General features: G+C 40.8%; 1 protein-coding gene across 1 annotated transcript in view; it reads left to right on the plus strand.

The window, feature by feature from the left end:
• Nucleotides 1–480: 480 nt before the first annotated feature.
• The window catches only part of ATP6AP2 (ATPase H+ transporting accessory protein 2), a gene marked incomplete in the record, with an annotated part of 523,956 nt that continues 507,230 nt past the window's right edge, over nucleotides 481–17,206 (plus strand). Inside the window, 1 exon segment of the mRNA XM_044072316.1 lies at nucleotides 481–668. Coding sequence (XP_043928251.1) covers nucleotides 581–668 — 88 coding nt within the window.

The following is a 17,206-nucleotide window of genomic DNA, read 5'->3' on the forward strand; positions in this document are numbered from 1 at the left end:
GCCAAGAGTTTAGCCCATGTTTAGACAAATCAGCACCTGATGCTCCTGACTGTCCAGCAAGGACACGGGTGGAACCCCACGGATGTAATTTCTATTTCCCATCCAGTTATCCAGGGTTGAACTTAAAAAGGGATAAAGAGGTACTCTGCTTGATATTTTCTGAAGTCTCTAATTGTAACTATAGTCTTTATTTAATAATTGCAGTTTGCGTTTTTTTCTCCAAAGGTCACCAGCTTTAGGAGAGATTAAGAGGAACAGAGCTAACATTTCAGTCAAAATCAGTGACAGCGAAAAGCTATGACTTTACTGGCATAAAAATATCACAGCGCATTTTTTTTACACTAATACGCAAAACTTGCTGCTCAAAACGAACACCCACTTTCCAAGTTAGCTGCTTTATAAGAGGATGTCGTAAACTACTGTCGTGATACCACTACGGAAAAGCTCCTCCTCGCGTTCTGTTTACGTAGGCAGTTGTCATGCTCTTTTAGTAATACGCTAAATAAAAATAGTGGAAGTCAGCTGACTTGGGGTGGTTATTCCTTGGAGTTGACATCGGCAGGGCTGTGAAGTAGGGATAATGGCAACCTGCAGTATAGTGCGGAGGCTGGCCATGTCTGGAGAGGCCAATTGGATGTTGGTCATTCTGTTAGCTGTCTGGATAGATGGTAAGCCTTAGGAGTTGTGTTCATGGTCTTGTCTAATTTTGGTATTGTCTCTTTTTTTTGAGTAATTGTGGTCTATGGCAATGACAGCAATTATCGTTCGGTTTACATAATTTTCTTTGAAATCAGTAGTAAAGGTATTCGTATGTTGACTGCTTATTGGGTAAACGTTTTTTTAATGTATGGTAAATGAAGCAGTGGTATTACTGGACTAATTCCATGTTTTATGTATGCCTTTTCAGGCATGTCATTGACGGTGTCCTGAGTAATTCATTGTAGATCCTATTTCTAGTCTTTCGGTATCGTGTCTGTTCCTTCCTCATTTGTTCCTTCTTTCTAACCCTGAAGGTTTTTCTGATTAATATATTGTGCAGGAAGTTGGCCGTGTAAATTTTGTTAGGCAGTCAGTCAGAAACATATTAAACATTTGTTTTCGATTGTCGTTCTGTTTATACCCATTGCTTATAATTTTTATTCGTTGTTAAATGTGGTGTAAGATTATAGGGATCTGTGATTTTTTTTTTTTAATGAACCGTTTTCCTTTATTGTGTGGAAACTTTATTATGAACTAGGTGTCTAGTTGTTCATCTTTAGATATCTACTGCAGACAATAATTTATACCTCTCAACCTCTTAGAGCAAGAAATCCGGACAACATCATAAATGGGGGGGGGGTCAAAAATAGACACTTTGCAAACTTAGAAAGTTGATAGAATCACAGGTTTTGCATTAGCATGTATATTCTGAAAGCTATAAAGTCTGAAACTCCATTATCTGTCATTATTTTCTGACTCCTGATTTTCCAGAAAACCACAATTTTATGAGAAAAAGACCAAAAATGAGGTAAAACTCTGGGCATTCTGTGAAAATCTGTACAGTTGTGAGGTATGGGCCACTCTGTTAAAAGCTGTTGTTCCCATTTAAGCCTGTATGGTAAATATGGACTGAAACTTTTAAGGTATCCATATTGCTTCCTCTTCATCCTTTAATATTTTCTTGCAAGTTAAGGCTTTATGGTATGGAGCAGTATGCTGTACGGTAAAACTCTGCTTTAAAGTATTTTCTTTATGGGCGAGTTGTAAATCAGTGAGGTACTTGTTATACAATATCTTTAACACTTTGTCCTTGAAAGCATTTTGTCCAGGGGAGGCTCAAAAATAGGGGCTCAAAAATAGACACTTTGCAAACTTAGAAAGTTGATAGAATCACAGGTTTTGCATTAGCATGTATATTCTGAAAGCTATAAAGTCTGAAACTCCATTATCTGTCATTATTTTCTGACTCCTGATTTTCCAGAAAACCACAATTTTATGAGAAAAAGACCAAAAATGAGGTAAAACTCTGGGCATTCTGTGAAAATCTGTACAGTTGTGAGGTATGGGCCACTCTGTTAAAAGCTGTTGTTCCCATTTAAGCCTGTATGGTAAATATGGACTGAAACTTTTAAGGTATCCATATTGCTTCCTCTTCATCCTTTAATATTTTCTTGCAAGTTAAGGCTTTATGGTATGGAGCAGTATGCTGTACGGTAAAACTCTGCTTTAAAGTATTTTCTTTATGGGCGAGTTGTAAATCAGTGAGGTACTTGTTATACAATATCTTTAACACTTTGTCCTTGAAAGCATTTTGTCCAGGGGAGGCTCAAAATAGGGGCTCAAAAATAGACACTTTGCAAACTTAGAAAGTTGATAGAATCACAGGTTTTGCATTAGCATGTATATTCTGAAAGCTATAAAGTCTGAAACTCCATTATCTGTCATTATTTTCTGACTCCTGATTTTCCAGAAAACCACAATTTTATGAGAAAAAGACCAAAAATGAGGTAAAACTCTGGGCATTCTGTGAAAATCTGTACAGTTGTGAGGTATGGGCCACTCTGTTAAAAGCTGTTGTTCCCATTTAAGCCTGTATGGTAAATATGGACTGAAACTTTTAAGGTATCCATATTGCTTCCTCTTCATCCTTTAATATTTTCTTGCAAGTTAAGGCTTTATGGTATGGAGCAGTATGCTGTACGGTAAAACTCTGCTTTAAAGTATTTTCTTTATGGGCGAGTTGTAAATCAGTGAGGTACTTGTTATACAATATCTTTAACACTTTGTCCTTGAAAGCATTTTGTCCAGGGGAGGCTCAAAAATAGGGGCTCAAAAATAGACACTTATCAAACTTAGAAAGTTGATAGAATCACAGGTTTTGCATTAGCATGTATATTCTGAAAGCTATAAAGTCTGAAACTCCATTATCTGTCATTATTTTCTGACTCCTGATTTTCCAGAAAACCACAATTTTATGAGAAAAAGACCAAAAATGAGGTAAAACTCTGGGCATTCTGTGAAAATCTGTACAGTTGTGAGGTATGGGCCACTCTGTTAAAAGCTGTTGTTCCCATTTAAGCCTGTATGGTAAATATGGACTGAAACTTTTAAGGTATCCATATTGCTTCCTCTTCATCCTTTAATATTTTCTTGCAAGTTAAGGCTTTATGGTATGGAGCAGTATGCTGTACGGTAAAACTCTGCTTTAAAGTATTTTCTTTATGGGCGAGTTGTAAATCAGTGAGGTACTTGTTATACAATATCTTTAACACTTTGTCCTTGAAAGCATTTTGTCCAGGGGAGGCTCAAAAATAGGGGCTCAAAATAGACACTTTGCAAACTTAGAAAGTTGATAGAATCACAGGTTTTGCATTAGCATGTATATTCTGAAAGCTATAAAGTCTGAAACTCCATTATCTGTCATTATTTTCTGACTCCTGATTTTCCAGAAAACCACAATTTTATGAGAAAAGACCAAAAATGAGGTAAAACTCTGGGCATTCTGTGAAAATCTGTACAGTTGTGAGGTATGGGCCACTCTGTTAAAAGCTGTTGTTCCCATTTAAGCCTGTATGGTAAATATGGACTGAAACTTTTAAGGTATCCATATTGCTTCCTCTTCATCCTTTAATATTTTCTTGCAAGTTAAGGCTTTATGGTATGGAGCAGTATGCTGTACGGTAAAACTCTGCTTTAAAGTATTTTCTTTATGGGCGAGTTGTAAATCAGTGAGGTACTTGTTATACAATATCTTTAACACTTTGTCCTTGAAAGCATTTTGTCCAGGGGAGGCTCAAAATAGGGGCTCAAAAATAGACACTTTGCAAACTTAGAAAGTTGATAGAATCACAGGTTTTGCATTAGCATGTATATTCTGAAAGCTATAAAGTCTGAAACTCCATTATCTGTCATTATTTTCTGACTCCTGATTTTCCAGAAAACCACAATTTTATGAGAAAAAGACCAAAAATGAGGTAAAACTCTGGGCATTCTGTGAAAATCTGTACAGTTGTGAGGTATGGGCCACTCTGTTAAAAGCTGTTGTTCCCATTTAAGCCTGTATGGTAAATATGGACTGAAACTTTTAAGGTATCCATATTGCTTCCTCTTCATCCTTTAATATTTTCTTGCAAGTTAAGGCTTTATGGTATGGAGCAGTATGCTGTACGGTAAAACTCTGCTTTAAAGTATTTTCTTTATGGGCGAGTTGTAAATCAGTGAGGTACTTGTTATACAATATCTTTAACACTTTGTCCTTGAAAGCATTTTGTCCAGGGGAGGCTCAAAAATAGGGGCTCAAAAATAGACACTTTGCAAACTTAGAAAGTTGATAGAATCACAGGTTTTGCATTAGCATGTATATTCTGAAAGCTATAAAGTCTGAAACTCCATTATCTGTCATTATTTTCTGACTCCTGATTTTCCAGAAAACCACAATTTTATGAGAAAAAGACCAAAAATATGAGGTAAAAGACTCCTGATTTTCCAGAAAACCACAATTTTATGAGAAAAAGACCAAAAATGAGGTAAAACTCTGGGCATTCTGTGAAAATCTGTACAGTTGTGAGGTATGGGCCACTCTGTTAAAAGCTGTTGTTCCCATTTAAGCCTGTATGGTAAATATGGACTGAAACTTTTAAGGTATCCATATTGCTTCCTCTTCATCCTTTAATATTTTCTTGCAAGTTAAGGCTTTATGGTATGGAGCAGTATGCTGTACGGTATAACTCTGCTTTAAAGTATTTTCTTTATGGGCGAGTTGTAAATCAGTGAGGTACTTGTTATACAATATCTTTAACACTTTGTCCTTGAAAGCATTTTGTCCAGGGGAGGCTCAAAAATAGGGGCTCAAAAACTTAGAAAGTTGATAGAATCACAGGTTTTGCATTAGCATGTATATTCTGAAAGCTGTAAAGTCTGAAACTCCATTATCTGTCATTATTTTCTGACTCCTGATTTTCCAGAAAACCACAATTTTATGAGAAAAAGACCAAAAATATGAGGTAAAACTCTGGGCATTCTGTGAAAATCTGTACAGTTGTGAGGTATGGGCCACTCTGTTAAAAGCTGTTGTTCCCATTTAAGCCTGTATGGTAAATATGGACTGAAACTTTTAAGGTATCCATATTGCTTCCTCTTCATCCTTTAATATTTTCTTGCAAGTTAAGGCTTTATGGTATGGAGCAGTATGCTGTACGGTATAACTCTGCTTTAAAGTATTTTCTTTATGGGCGAGTTGTAAATCAGTGAGGTACTTGTTATACAATATCTTTAACACTTTGTCCTTGAAAGCATTTTGTCCAGGCACTACATTGATACCAGCTTTATGAGGAAGTTGCTGTAATACACTGTAGAAATGTTTTGAGCATGATGGGTCATAAGTGCTTTGGTTGTGATCGCTAAAGGGGATGCAGGCATTGTAATCGATCTGTTAATCCTTTTGAATGTTTGACCTAGTAGTGTGTTATCCTTGACTCTTGGCCATGCCTTTAACACTAGTGAGAAGTGGATTAGGCCAGTGTTTTTGTTCCTTGCATGTGGTTTTGTTTATTGTTATGCCTGTGCATTGTCTGAAATGTTTCTAGTTCAAACAGATGTACTTGCACAACAGGTTTTGTCCAGAGTTTTCTGGATCTCTTTTTATGGTGTATAATAAAATTGAGAGAAGTATGAGTGGTAAGACAGAAATATTTAAATTTTAAATAACACATTGAGAAGTAGCTATTTAACTGGTAACTGCACAAGCTAATTCACATAAATTAATATGGTTTAATAAGTGTAGATGAGCTACTGGGTGTTTGTAATCCATGTAATAATCCTGATATAAGCAAGCGTGTAGGAATGGACATAGTCTGCACATGATGGGACAGACATATGTTGCACTGATATATTCTAAGTATTTTGCAGAGTGGGAGATTGCAGGCCCTCCTAGACTCTTTCGGTAGCATCCAGTTTTTCAGTGGCCACACATTAATATCAAGGCAGAATTAATCTTGACTATAGGGTATCCGTTATGTATTATTTTGGGGCTCACCTTTCAAGTTAGTTTAGATTAATTGCAGCCAGATTAGGAATAATAGTTTTTGCTTTTCTTGTAATTAACTTTTTTTGCAGTTAATATTACCCAATAAGTAAAGTGCTCAAAATGTATTGTTATTCTATCTTAAATATATTTGATGAGATGGAATGGTTCACAACAGAGAAATGTTTGTGCTGACATTTTACCTGCAAAATTGAGGCTGATTCTGTGGATGGTCCACCTTGCAGAAACTGGTTTGGCAGCTTATTGCATTTGCCCCCCTATGTTGTATACCACTGCCATTTAGTTTCTATCATTTGCTGTTGATGGACCAACTTTAAAAAGTGATTGAACATCCCTTTTGATTTTCGGCATACTTCCTGCTTCTCAAGGTCAGTTTGTGAGAAGTAATTTGATCATCTTTATCCATAACCAAATGTTCATTTGCTGCTGCAGATTTTTAAAGTATCTGCACTTGACTTCTTTTTTAGTCTTGTACCTTGCAAGTTAAAAGTAGCTTAAGCAATAAATAAATAACAAACACATTAGTCTCCTCATTTAAAGAGACTACTTGCAAGAAGTATATAGTTAAGTTACCCTAAAGCAGACGAACTAGTGAATGCCACAGGACTTTACTGAATTAGCCAAGAAACCCTTTCCTTCTATTTCTAGGTGGATACTGGTAGTTATTAACTACCCCATTGTGACCTGAACATAACTAGTAAGCTGGAGTATAGGCCATAAGGAGCTCTTTCAGTTGAGCAGGACCCCAGAGGGTTTGGTTTTATTTTATTTATTTTTTTTGTAAATAGCTGGTATTCCCTTGGTGTATGTGTGAAACCTTAGGCAGGGTTTTGTATGGGATATGTAGGTGAAGGATAGATGGTGCTTATTTGGCCTTGTAGGTCTCCACAGTTCCTACAGCTGTAGAAATGCTGTTCTTAAAAGTGCATATTACAGAGAATATTACAGAGAATTTTCTAACTCGGTAAAAGCAGCGGCTCTCTTTTGAATCTTTCTCAACATTTATAGGGCAGTTTGAGATCTGTATTTTCTTTCTAACTAAAAAAGATAAGTATGTTTTGAGTCACATGTATGAAAACAATGCTAAGAAAGTAGTGCTATCTAAATAATAGAGAGGCTAGACAATTGGAAATGTTTAAAATTTTTGTGTTGCTGAAAGGAAGACAGATGCACAAGTAAAGCAAAAAACGTGGAATGATGTGCGAATCTATGGAAAAGAAAAAAAAACTTGCATAGAGGTTGAGTTTAGAGACAGGAATAGAAAATGAAGAAAGTACAGTTGTGTACTCTTACCATAAATGTAGATGTTAGAGTGTGTTCACTGCTGCAGTCATCACTGTAGGGTTCTTCCTGCTGGCAGCAGCCCTCGATCGGCCAGAGTCCCAAAGTCTGGGTCCGACGCTGACTGAGGTCGCTCCTTCCCTGACGTCAGAGCGCCAGGGGTATAAAGGCCTCAGCCGACGCCATTTTCCTCAGTTTTTCTTGCCCCCGATGTCCGGTGCCCAAAAACAAAAGGCCAATAGCTTAGTCAGAAGAATAAGCATGCATCAAAGTAGAACATAACCAAAAATCACCAGCAAATATACCTCCGAGGAAGAGTAGTGCTAAGGAAACACAGACAGTACTCCTAGAAACAGCAAAAGAGGGGATAGGAGGGAGAGTGGGGATAGGAGGGAGAGTAACCCAGACTGCAACAGTGAACACACTCGAACATCTACATTTATGGTAAGAGTACACAACTGTACTGTGTTCATCGTGGTTCACTGTTGCAGTCATCACTGTAGGGTTGAATCCCAAAGCTAAGAAAGGGTGGCTGGACATGGTACAGAAGGGGCGGCTACAAGGCCCTGCAGGACTGCAGAGGCAAAGCCTGCCCTAGATTTAGAGTAGAGAGGGAGGTTGTAGTGCTTAGAAAAGGTATGTACAGAACTCCTAGTAGCAGCTTCTAAGATTTCCTTGGTAGGAACTCCACTGAGGAAGGCTGCTGAAGTAGCAGCAGCTCTGGCAGAATGTGTCCTAATGTTAATAGGAACTGGTTTGCCATGATGAGAGTAACAGAACCTGATGCAGTGGGCAATCCAATTAGAAATAGTTTGTTTAGTTATTGCTTTTCCTTGTGATGTAGCAGCATAGGCTACAACCAATTGGTCAGTTTTCCTAAAAATCTTGGTCCTGTCTAGGTAAAAGCAAAGCTGCCTGTGTATGTCTAAAGAATGCAAAATTCTCTCTCCTTCATTTTGAGGATTAGGTTAGAAAGTAGGTAAATGAATAGTATGATTCAAGGCTACTTTAGAAACCACCTTAGGCATAAAAGTGGGGTTAGTCCTCTGGGAAACCCTGTTCTGATGAAAAATAATGAAGGGTTCCACAGCCACGAGTGCTTGTAATTCCGAAACACTTCTGGCAGAGGTTATTGCTAAAAGAAGAGCAGTTTTCCAAGATACCACTTTAAATCTGTGGTAGCCGCAGGTTCAAAAGGAGGCAGAGTTAGCTTTTCCAAAACATAGTTGAGATCCCAAGCGGGAACTGGAGCTCTTCTAGGGGGTCTGATATTCTTTGCCCCCCTGAGATATTGTTTAAGTAACGGATGAGAAAAAATTGGGGGATCCGTATTGTATTGTGCAGAAATAGCCGAGGCATGTATTTTGATAGATGAAAAAGATAGGCCCTTATGCAACATCTCTGTTAGGTATTGTAAAATCAGAGGGATGTTTGGAACTGTAGTATCAAAACCCTGGGCCTGATTCCAGATGCAAAATCTTTTCCATTTTCCTGCATAAGATTTCCTGGTGCTGGGCCTTCTAACTTCAAGAATTACATCCATTACCTGTTTGGTAAGGGTAGAATTGCTTATAGCCCCCGGATCTGCCAGGCTGCTAGATTGTGTTTTGACATGGCTGTGCAGAATCCGGCCGTCTTGTTGAGACAGTAGATGTGGAATTTGAGGTAGAATCCAGGGCGGACCCTGAGCCAAATTCATCAGGGTTGAATGCCAGAATTGTTGAGGCCATTTGGGAGCCAGTAGAATCATTTTTGGTTGTCCTGTTTGATCTTCAGAAGTACCCTTGGTAGAAGAAGCAATGGAGGAAAAGCATACACTGAGAGGTTCATACACTGAGAGGTTTTTCCAGCTGAATGAGAGGGTGTTGTCTGTCTTTATCAGTAATTGCCCTGGTAGAATAAGATCCTTGAAAGCTGTCAGGGCATTCTGTACAGCTAGCATTTCCTTCAAATTTATGTGCAGGTGCATTTGGTCCTCTGCCCAGGCACCCTGAAGACATTTCCCTTGCATGTGGGCTCCCCATGCATAGTCCAAAGCATCTGTCATTATCACTTTATCTGGAGTGGGACAGAAAGGCTTTCCCTTGTTCTGGAGACGGGCCTCGGCCCACCAAAGAAATTCCCGCTGGAGGCAAGGCAAAATTGTGATCACTGTTTCCTGTAAGGTTGTGACCTATCTTCTCCACCCTTGGGAGAGGGAGCACTCCACTGCCTGGGTCTGAAAGAGGTCTGTGCCTGTTCTCTACGTCTGGAACGTCTGTATCTGCCTCTCTGGGGTCTGTCCGAGGTCGGAAAGGACCAAGGCTTAGCTGGCCAGTTCCTGCTAAATCTAGGTGGCTGCACCTGTAGAAAATCTTTAATCATCTGCATAGATTTGGCCTTGTCTTCCATTTTCTTTAATAACTCCTCGGCTTTGGCCCCAAACAAAACATTGTGCTGTAGAGGGGCATCCAACAGTTTTGCCTTAACCTGATCTGGCAAACTTTGCTCCCTTAACCAAGCATGCCTTCTAATAACTGTGCCAGTAGCTGCAGCCCTGCAAGAAGCCTCCAAAGAATCAAAACCACAGTGCAAGGTATGTTTACCCACCTGCTCAATAGCATGCAACAAATCCTGTAGCTCCTTATTTTCTGCACAACCAGAAACAGCTGACATCTTTTGCCTCAACACAGACAAAAGGTATTGCTGATATTTCAACATATGAAATTGACAATTCAAAGCTCTAATAGACAACGTACAACGTAGTGGAAGTATAGACTTTTTTGCCCCATCTTTCCAAGGCTCTGGACTCTGTCAGAAGGAATAGGGTTCTTAGCAGAGGCCGCTTTAACACCCTTAGGGCCCTGAGAAATAGTTTCAGGATCAGCTGAAGGATTTTTAAAAAGGAATTTGTGAGAATCTGGAACCCTATAATACTTATCTGGTTTGACAGGAGCAGGAGGAAAGGAATCAGGAGAGAGAGGATAGACTCTGTAAAAACATCATCCACAATGCCCAAGACAGGGGGGATAGCCAGGGGCCTATGCTGGGAAAGAAGAAGAAAATCTCTAAGCCTTCTCTTGGATTCAGAGTATTCCTGCCCTTCCAAGTGGAAATGCTCTCTCATGTCATGCAAGGTTTCCCCAAAAGAATAATCTTCAGGAGGAGAAGCTGAAGGAAGGGATTCTTCAGCATCAGAATCCTCCTAAGGAAGGAAGGCATAATCCTGCTGAGAGGAAGAAGCAGAAGAAATTGAAACCTGATCTGATGAATCATAATCTGGCTCTCACCTAGGCCTTTTGTCAGGAGGGGGAAGGGAACCCCTGATCATAGTCAACAGGCCTTCGGCCATTTTAAGTATCTGCCCCTGAGGTCTAGGGCCTTGAACTGAAGAAGCCTGTGCTTGTTTGTTTGTCTTTGCTGGAGCCTTAGTCTTTCTCTTTGGCTGTAAAACTGAAGCCATCTTTACATGAAGCTGTGTAAGCCTGAAAACCCCCTCAGAAGCCGGTGCCTGCACAGCGGCTCCGGACCCATCTGAGGGAGCATTATCCGAAGGTCCAGTCCGTTGAAATTTTGAAGGCCTCATCTGCTCCTCATGGGATGACCGAGGCGACCAACGAACCGGCAACTGGCTCTTGTAGAGAAATGTCTTTCATTTTGGATCTCTGAGGCCTGTCTTTATCTTTGCGCCGTTTGGGTGCTCCACCCGGATAAGAATCTGATGACCTATTGTAATTAAATCTTCTCCCAAAATAATGGAAGGCAAAATCGTACCTGCGCTTGTGCGTTGGTTAAATCTAGCACAAAACCTACAGCTAGCTATGTCGTGGTCAGAGCCTAGGCAAGGAATATAGTATGAATGGAAATCTTTATGAGGTATTTGCTTCCCACAAGAAATACATTTATTATTTTTCTGACATCGGACTGGAGCAAGAAAAAAGTTTCCCCAACGGGGTACTTAGCTTTAGGAAGAAGAAGTCTTCAGATAAAATCACCAAAAGTAGGAGTCGGCCGACCGGCACTTGCGAATTTTGCTTCGGGCACCGCACAGCAAGAAAGACTGAGGAAAATGGCGTTGGCTGAGGCCTTTACACCCCTGGCGCTCTGACGTCAGGGGAAAGAGCGACCTCAGCCGACATCGGACCCAGACTTTGGGACTCTGGCCGATCAAGGGCTGCTGCCAGCAGGAAGAAGCTTACAGTGATGACTGCAACAGTGAACCACGATGAACATCTGGAGTAGGCAGACAATGGTAATACTCATGAGGCATCTGAATCTGCCAGGAGAAAATTGACATATTCCAGGTTCCGGGCTGTGAGGGAACAGACATGAGTGAAGTCCTGTACAATGGAGAAATTCAGACAGCTGGTGCTGGAGAGACTGCCAAGAAAGCTAGAATTTATTTATTTTTTTAATTGGGTAGTGGTCTTGTACAAGACTCCTTTTAGCCATGATGCAGCCCAGTGACAAAACAGTACAGAGTATTCTTACTGTCCACACAGTTAGATGTGCAAAGCAGAGAAGATTAAGTAGTACAGTAAGGAGATTGTGGAGTTTATGAAGTCTTCTTCGGTACAGAATTTTTAAAAAAGTTACAGGAACAAAGAAATGCATATCTTGTTTAGAACTGACATGAGTATGGTAGATTTCCTGTGCTGAATAAAGGATCTTTTAAATCTTCTTAAGCAATTATAGGTCCATAGGTAGGTACTAGGCTATCGGCCCAAGGGCCTACATAAGCCTAGCCAGCAAGGTGCCATAGCTTACGCCACCCAAGAAAGTTATTTTCCTGTGCCACTATCCAGCAGAGAGACAGAAGTGATCCCTGGGGTGTATTTCCTATTTCCCATCCACTCATCAAGATTTTTCTTGGAGTGCTAATGAACTTTGCTTGACATAGACTGGTAGCTTGTTCCAGAGTATAGGAAGTCTCTGGGACAGGAATCTATCTCTCCAGCATGTCCTGTTTATTGTGGTGACAAGGCTTAGGTCCCTAGAGCATGTAGCTTGGAGGGATTGTGATTTCTTTAGGTGTAGCATGTCCAACAGCTCTGGGTTTGACATAGCTTTATATGTTAGGCAGAGATTACCTCGGGGTAGGCGATATGCTACAGAGTAAAGCTGGAGTTTTTTGAGGCGGTCAGTGTAGGGCATTTGTTTGAGGCCAGTAATCCTCTTTGTGAGGTACTTCTGTGGCCTTTCCAGCTGCTGCAGATGTCTTGTGAGGTACATTCCAAAAGGGGCGTTTTACTCTATAATGGGTCTGAGTGACGAATAGAGGGGAACAATGACCTCCTTTTTTTTTTTTTTTTGTCCTGGATTGAGAACCCTTTTATGATGTGTGCTACGTAGAAGGACTTCCTGACTACTGTGGTGATGTGGCTATCGAAGGAGAGACTACTGTCCACCTCGGTCCCAAGGTCTCTTATCACTCATTCGGTGTTAAGTAGATTACTGTCTAATGTGGTAGTTCATGGGTACAGAGCTTTTACCAAAGGGGATGACACTGCACTTTTTGGCATTGAGCTTGAGGCCATGGCTCTGACACCAGGCATCTATCTCAGTGAGGCCCTTCTGTAGGATGTCCACATCATTTGGGGACTTGACTATGGCTCCTAGTTTGCAGTCATCTGTGAACTTCATCAGCCAGAGGCCTTCTGTGTTAGCATGTACTTCAGAGAAGTAGATGCCAAACAGGAGAGGTCCCAGGACGGAACCCTGTGGCACTCCACTTGTCACTGCCTTGAGGTCATATTTGGAGTCTGCAACTTTTACCGTGTGGGTTCTGTCAGTGAGCCATTTGGCAACCTATCTTGTGACGTAGGGATTTATACCTACTTTAGTGAGTTTAGCTATAATTCCCGAATGGGGGATGGTGTCAAAAGCCTTGACGAGGTCAAGATAGGCTGTGTGAACCACCTTACCCTCCTCCACGGCTTTGGTGACTGCCTCAAAGAAGTCGATCAGGTTCAGGAGGCATGATCTGCCTTTCACAATCCCGAACTGGATGGGATCCAGAGTCTGGAGGTTACTAACGTCTTTGTCCGAGTTCCATAATGATACATTCCATGGCCTTGCAGACCAGGCTCGTCAGGCTAATAGGTCGATAGTTCCTGGGATCAGTGGTGGCTCCCCCTTTGTGGAGTGGGATAACTGTTGCTGTGTGCCATTCAGTGGGCACAAAGCCTGATGCGAGGCTATTATTGAACATGGTGCTTAAGTGGGGAGCCAGTTCGTTCTGAAGTTTTGTGTAAAACGCAGCCTGGGATGTTGTCTGGTCCCGTGGATGCTGTGTTTTTGGCTTTAGAGAGTGCTGCTTTTACCTGCGTAGTTGTGATTACAGGGACTCTGCATTCTTCCTGTATAGATATGGGCCCTTTAGGGGGTGAGAGGGGAGTAAAGTTAGCACTGAACCGATCTGCCAGGATGTTGGCAATATCAGTTGGTTCTGTAATTTTCATGCCTTTGTGCTGTAACTCGGAGCAGATCTGGGTGTTGCCATCTAGATTCTTGACATAGCTGTAGAATGCTTTGTGGTTGTCCTTGGATTTAGTGGCGATTTTTGTTTTTGTAGCTAGCTTTGGAGGATCTTATAAGGGATCTCAGCTTCTTACTGAGGCTGACCAGGGAGCTTCTCCACTCATGGCATTTTACTCTCTTTTGCAACAGTTTCTTCCTTCTGTTGTACAGTTTGTTTATGGCAGGGGACCACCAGACTGGCTTCCTTTTTTTTTTTGGAGGATAGCGTCTTGGTTCTTTTTGGGATAGCACGATCCATGCACTCGTGTAAGTGGTTATAGAGTGCATTTGTGTAGGATTCAGCAGTTGTAACTGCATTGAACATCTGCATGAGTGTCATGAAGTTCACCGCTTCTGTCTTAAAAAGCATTAAGTTGGCTTTGGAGAAATTTTTTACTGTGGTTTCCTCAATGGAGGGTGGGGGCGGGATGTGGATATCAAGGCTGATAAGCTTATGGTCATATTGGACCAACGAGGGGTTGACTTCAGGTGTGGAACACCGGTCACTCATGTTGGTAATGACTAGGTCTAGGATATTGTTGCCCCTGGTGGGGGTGTGGATAAGTTGATCTAGGGCGTTGGAGTTTATGAATTCCAGAAAGCATTGAGCTAAGGAGTTGGTACACGAGTAGTTTAATGGTGGGGTAGTTGAAGTCACCCATTAATAGGGTGTTTGGTTGAACCCTAATATTTTCCAGTACATCAAGAAAAGAGGAGTGAGAATCCTGGGGCATGGTGGGGGATCTGTAGCAAGCTACAATTTGGATGGCAGTTTTGCGCAGAGTTAGTTGCACTTAACCTCTGATGCATTATGCTAAGCAACTAGCCTGGAGGTGTGGATATCCTAAATGAATATGGACACACCTCTGCCTTTGGTGTTTCGGTCCAGGTTACATGGCCAAAAAGTGTGGTACGAGTTATAGCCTGGTAGTGCAGGGGTGCTCTCTGGAGCCTTGAACCAGGTCTCAGTCACTGCAGAGATATAAATGTTTTCCATTTTAAGAAGTGCCTCGAGTGAGTGCATTTTGAGATTTAGACTTCTAGCATTGAGTAGCATTACCTTCAGTTTTTGTTTGCGTGTTCCTGTTATGATGGTGAATTTGTTATTTGAACCCTGCCTAAAAAAGGCACTATAGGGGCAGTAAGAGCCTTAGCCAGTATCCGGAATCCCAGGGGCGACAGGTGCAGGCCATCTGTGGCAAAGCATTGTGGTCTGTCGACCATGTCATCCCAAGCAAACAGATACTTGATCCCCTTAGAATGACACCAGAAGCTTAACTAATTGTTGAAGTCGATCATTTTGTCCTTGTACTGCGGTATCATTCTGGGTGATGGCAGAATGCTACTCGGGGCTAGGGTCATACCTGCCTGGGCTACAAGATCGGAAAGCTCTTCCATGTCTCTTCATGTAGTCCAGGGAAGTACATCTCTGGTCATTCACACCAACATGGACAATGGCAGTCATATTTGTACTTGGTGTGGAGTGACCTGAGTGCGTGGGTTATGTGGCGGATCCTGGCACCTGACAGGCAGTTGACAGTAACCTTCTCCTTGTCTAGCCTGGTGAGTGGGACATCAGTGTGCCTGACCATAGAGTCACCTATGACTAGTGTGTTGGGTACGTTGTTTTGCCTTATTGGCTGTGGTTGAGTGGCACACTGAGTCTGTGGATTATGTGTCATTAGGGTTGTGTTTGGGAATGGAGGTTGCTTGCATTTCTGCTTTGGGGGTCTCTGTTGCTTAGACATATTATTATTGAGAGCCTTCGCGAATGTTTTTGTGTTACTGTGTGTGGATTTTGGTGGTGTAAATTTAGTGAGACTATGTGTGACTATTAGAGCAGTTGTGTCTGCTTTAGCCTTGTGAGTTGATGTCTGTTTTAATGCAATTCATTAAATAGTTTTTTTTATCATGGCAACATTTCCAGACTTGGACAATGACAAATCTCTAAAATGACGTTCTGCAGCACTAAACATCTGTACCCCCAGCTTTTGGAACACTTATTTCATCTCCACTTGCAATTACTATTCATAGGCTTGTGTGGTTTGTCTTATGGATGCATCCTTCCTTGTTAGTTCAGTAGGGGTTTCAGCCACTTGTTAAAGTAAGGCTGCCTGCTTTGTTTGTATTTAATAATGGCATGAAGATATGTAATAGTTTAATAGTTTAAAATCCTCCACCAAATAAGCATGTTATGAATTTTTTTGTCTTGGTTACCTGTTATAATCAGAATGGTTTGATGATAATGATGCTCTAACTCAAGAAATGCTAAACTAGAAAAGATGTTCCCAGCTACCGTTGGCATAGTGTCATTTCATGCCAGAAAAAGAAAAATGCAGTTACCAGCAGATTAAGGCAGTGGTGGAAAGATGTGAGACCTCAGAAGCAAGTGATTGCAAGTTAAATGCAAAGAATTTTAACTCTATTTTGTCAAAACGTGATCTGTGGCTTCTTCCATGTTACAAAGGCATTTCTTGGTCTGTATTATTGTGGTCCTTTTATTGTTTATTTTGTTGACAAAAGTAATGGACAGTGCCAAAATGTACAATTTCAACCACTGTCCAAGTTCATAAAAGCAAAAATGTGTGCAAATAGTGCAAAGTGTTAAAAATTTACATATGTAGGTAGACGTGTATTATACAGGGCTGTAAACATCATGGGTGCAGGAGGCATCAATACAGTAAGAGAGTAGTACATGAGCAGAAGTTATGAAGTTTTCAGGTATTTGATAGTAAATGCTAACATAGAGAGACACGTAGTAACAAAGCAATTGTCAAGACCTTCAGAGCAGTTCAGTACAAACTATTGTAAAAAACTTCAGAAGACGTGAATTTAGCAGTTATGATCAGTGCAGAAAGTTTACATGATGCATCAGACAGCAATGAATTCCATAGCGTCCTCTAGAAAGGTGTGGGTTATGCCAAATGTTTGAGAGTGCTCAAAGAAAAAGAGATTAATTTGTTATAAATTGTGTGAAAAATCTAGTTCATTCTTGTAGGAGAGGTTTCATTATTCTTGATATCAAAAGACAGTTCATCCAAGAGTTTTTTAAGAATGAGGTTGGAGGATATTCCATGACTGGCAGATAGGGTAGGCACAGCTGATTTGTTTTTTATAAGTTAAAGGGTGCAATCTTAGAATTAACTTTTTGGAAGTTTAATGTGAAGAGACATGTTTGTGTAATGAGTTTGTATGTTAATGGTAAGGAGAACAAGGACTGCCCCGACACTTATTATGGTAGAGGGTTATAAGGGGATGTTCTAGTTTGGGCAATAGCCAAATTACTATTTTGATAAGACCGTGCAGGTCATTGAGATTTTGGACATGGAGAGTGTGAGTGAAGAAGAGAGTCCATATGCAGTCTTCCATTCTAATTTTAAGATGGCCTGACACTTAAGAGCAATG

This window comes from Protopterus annectens, chromosome 5.part0, assembly GCF_019279795.1.
Source record: "Protopterus annectens isolate FY-2018-M chromosome 5.part0, PAN1.0, whole genome shotgun sequence".
NCBI lineage: Eukaryota > Metazoa > Chordata > Ceratodontiformes > Protopteridae > Protopterus > Protopterus annectens.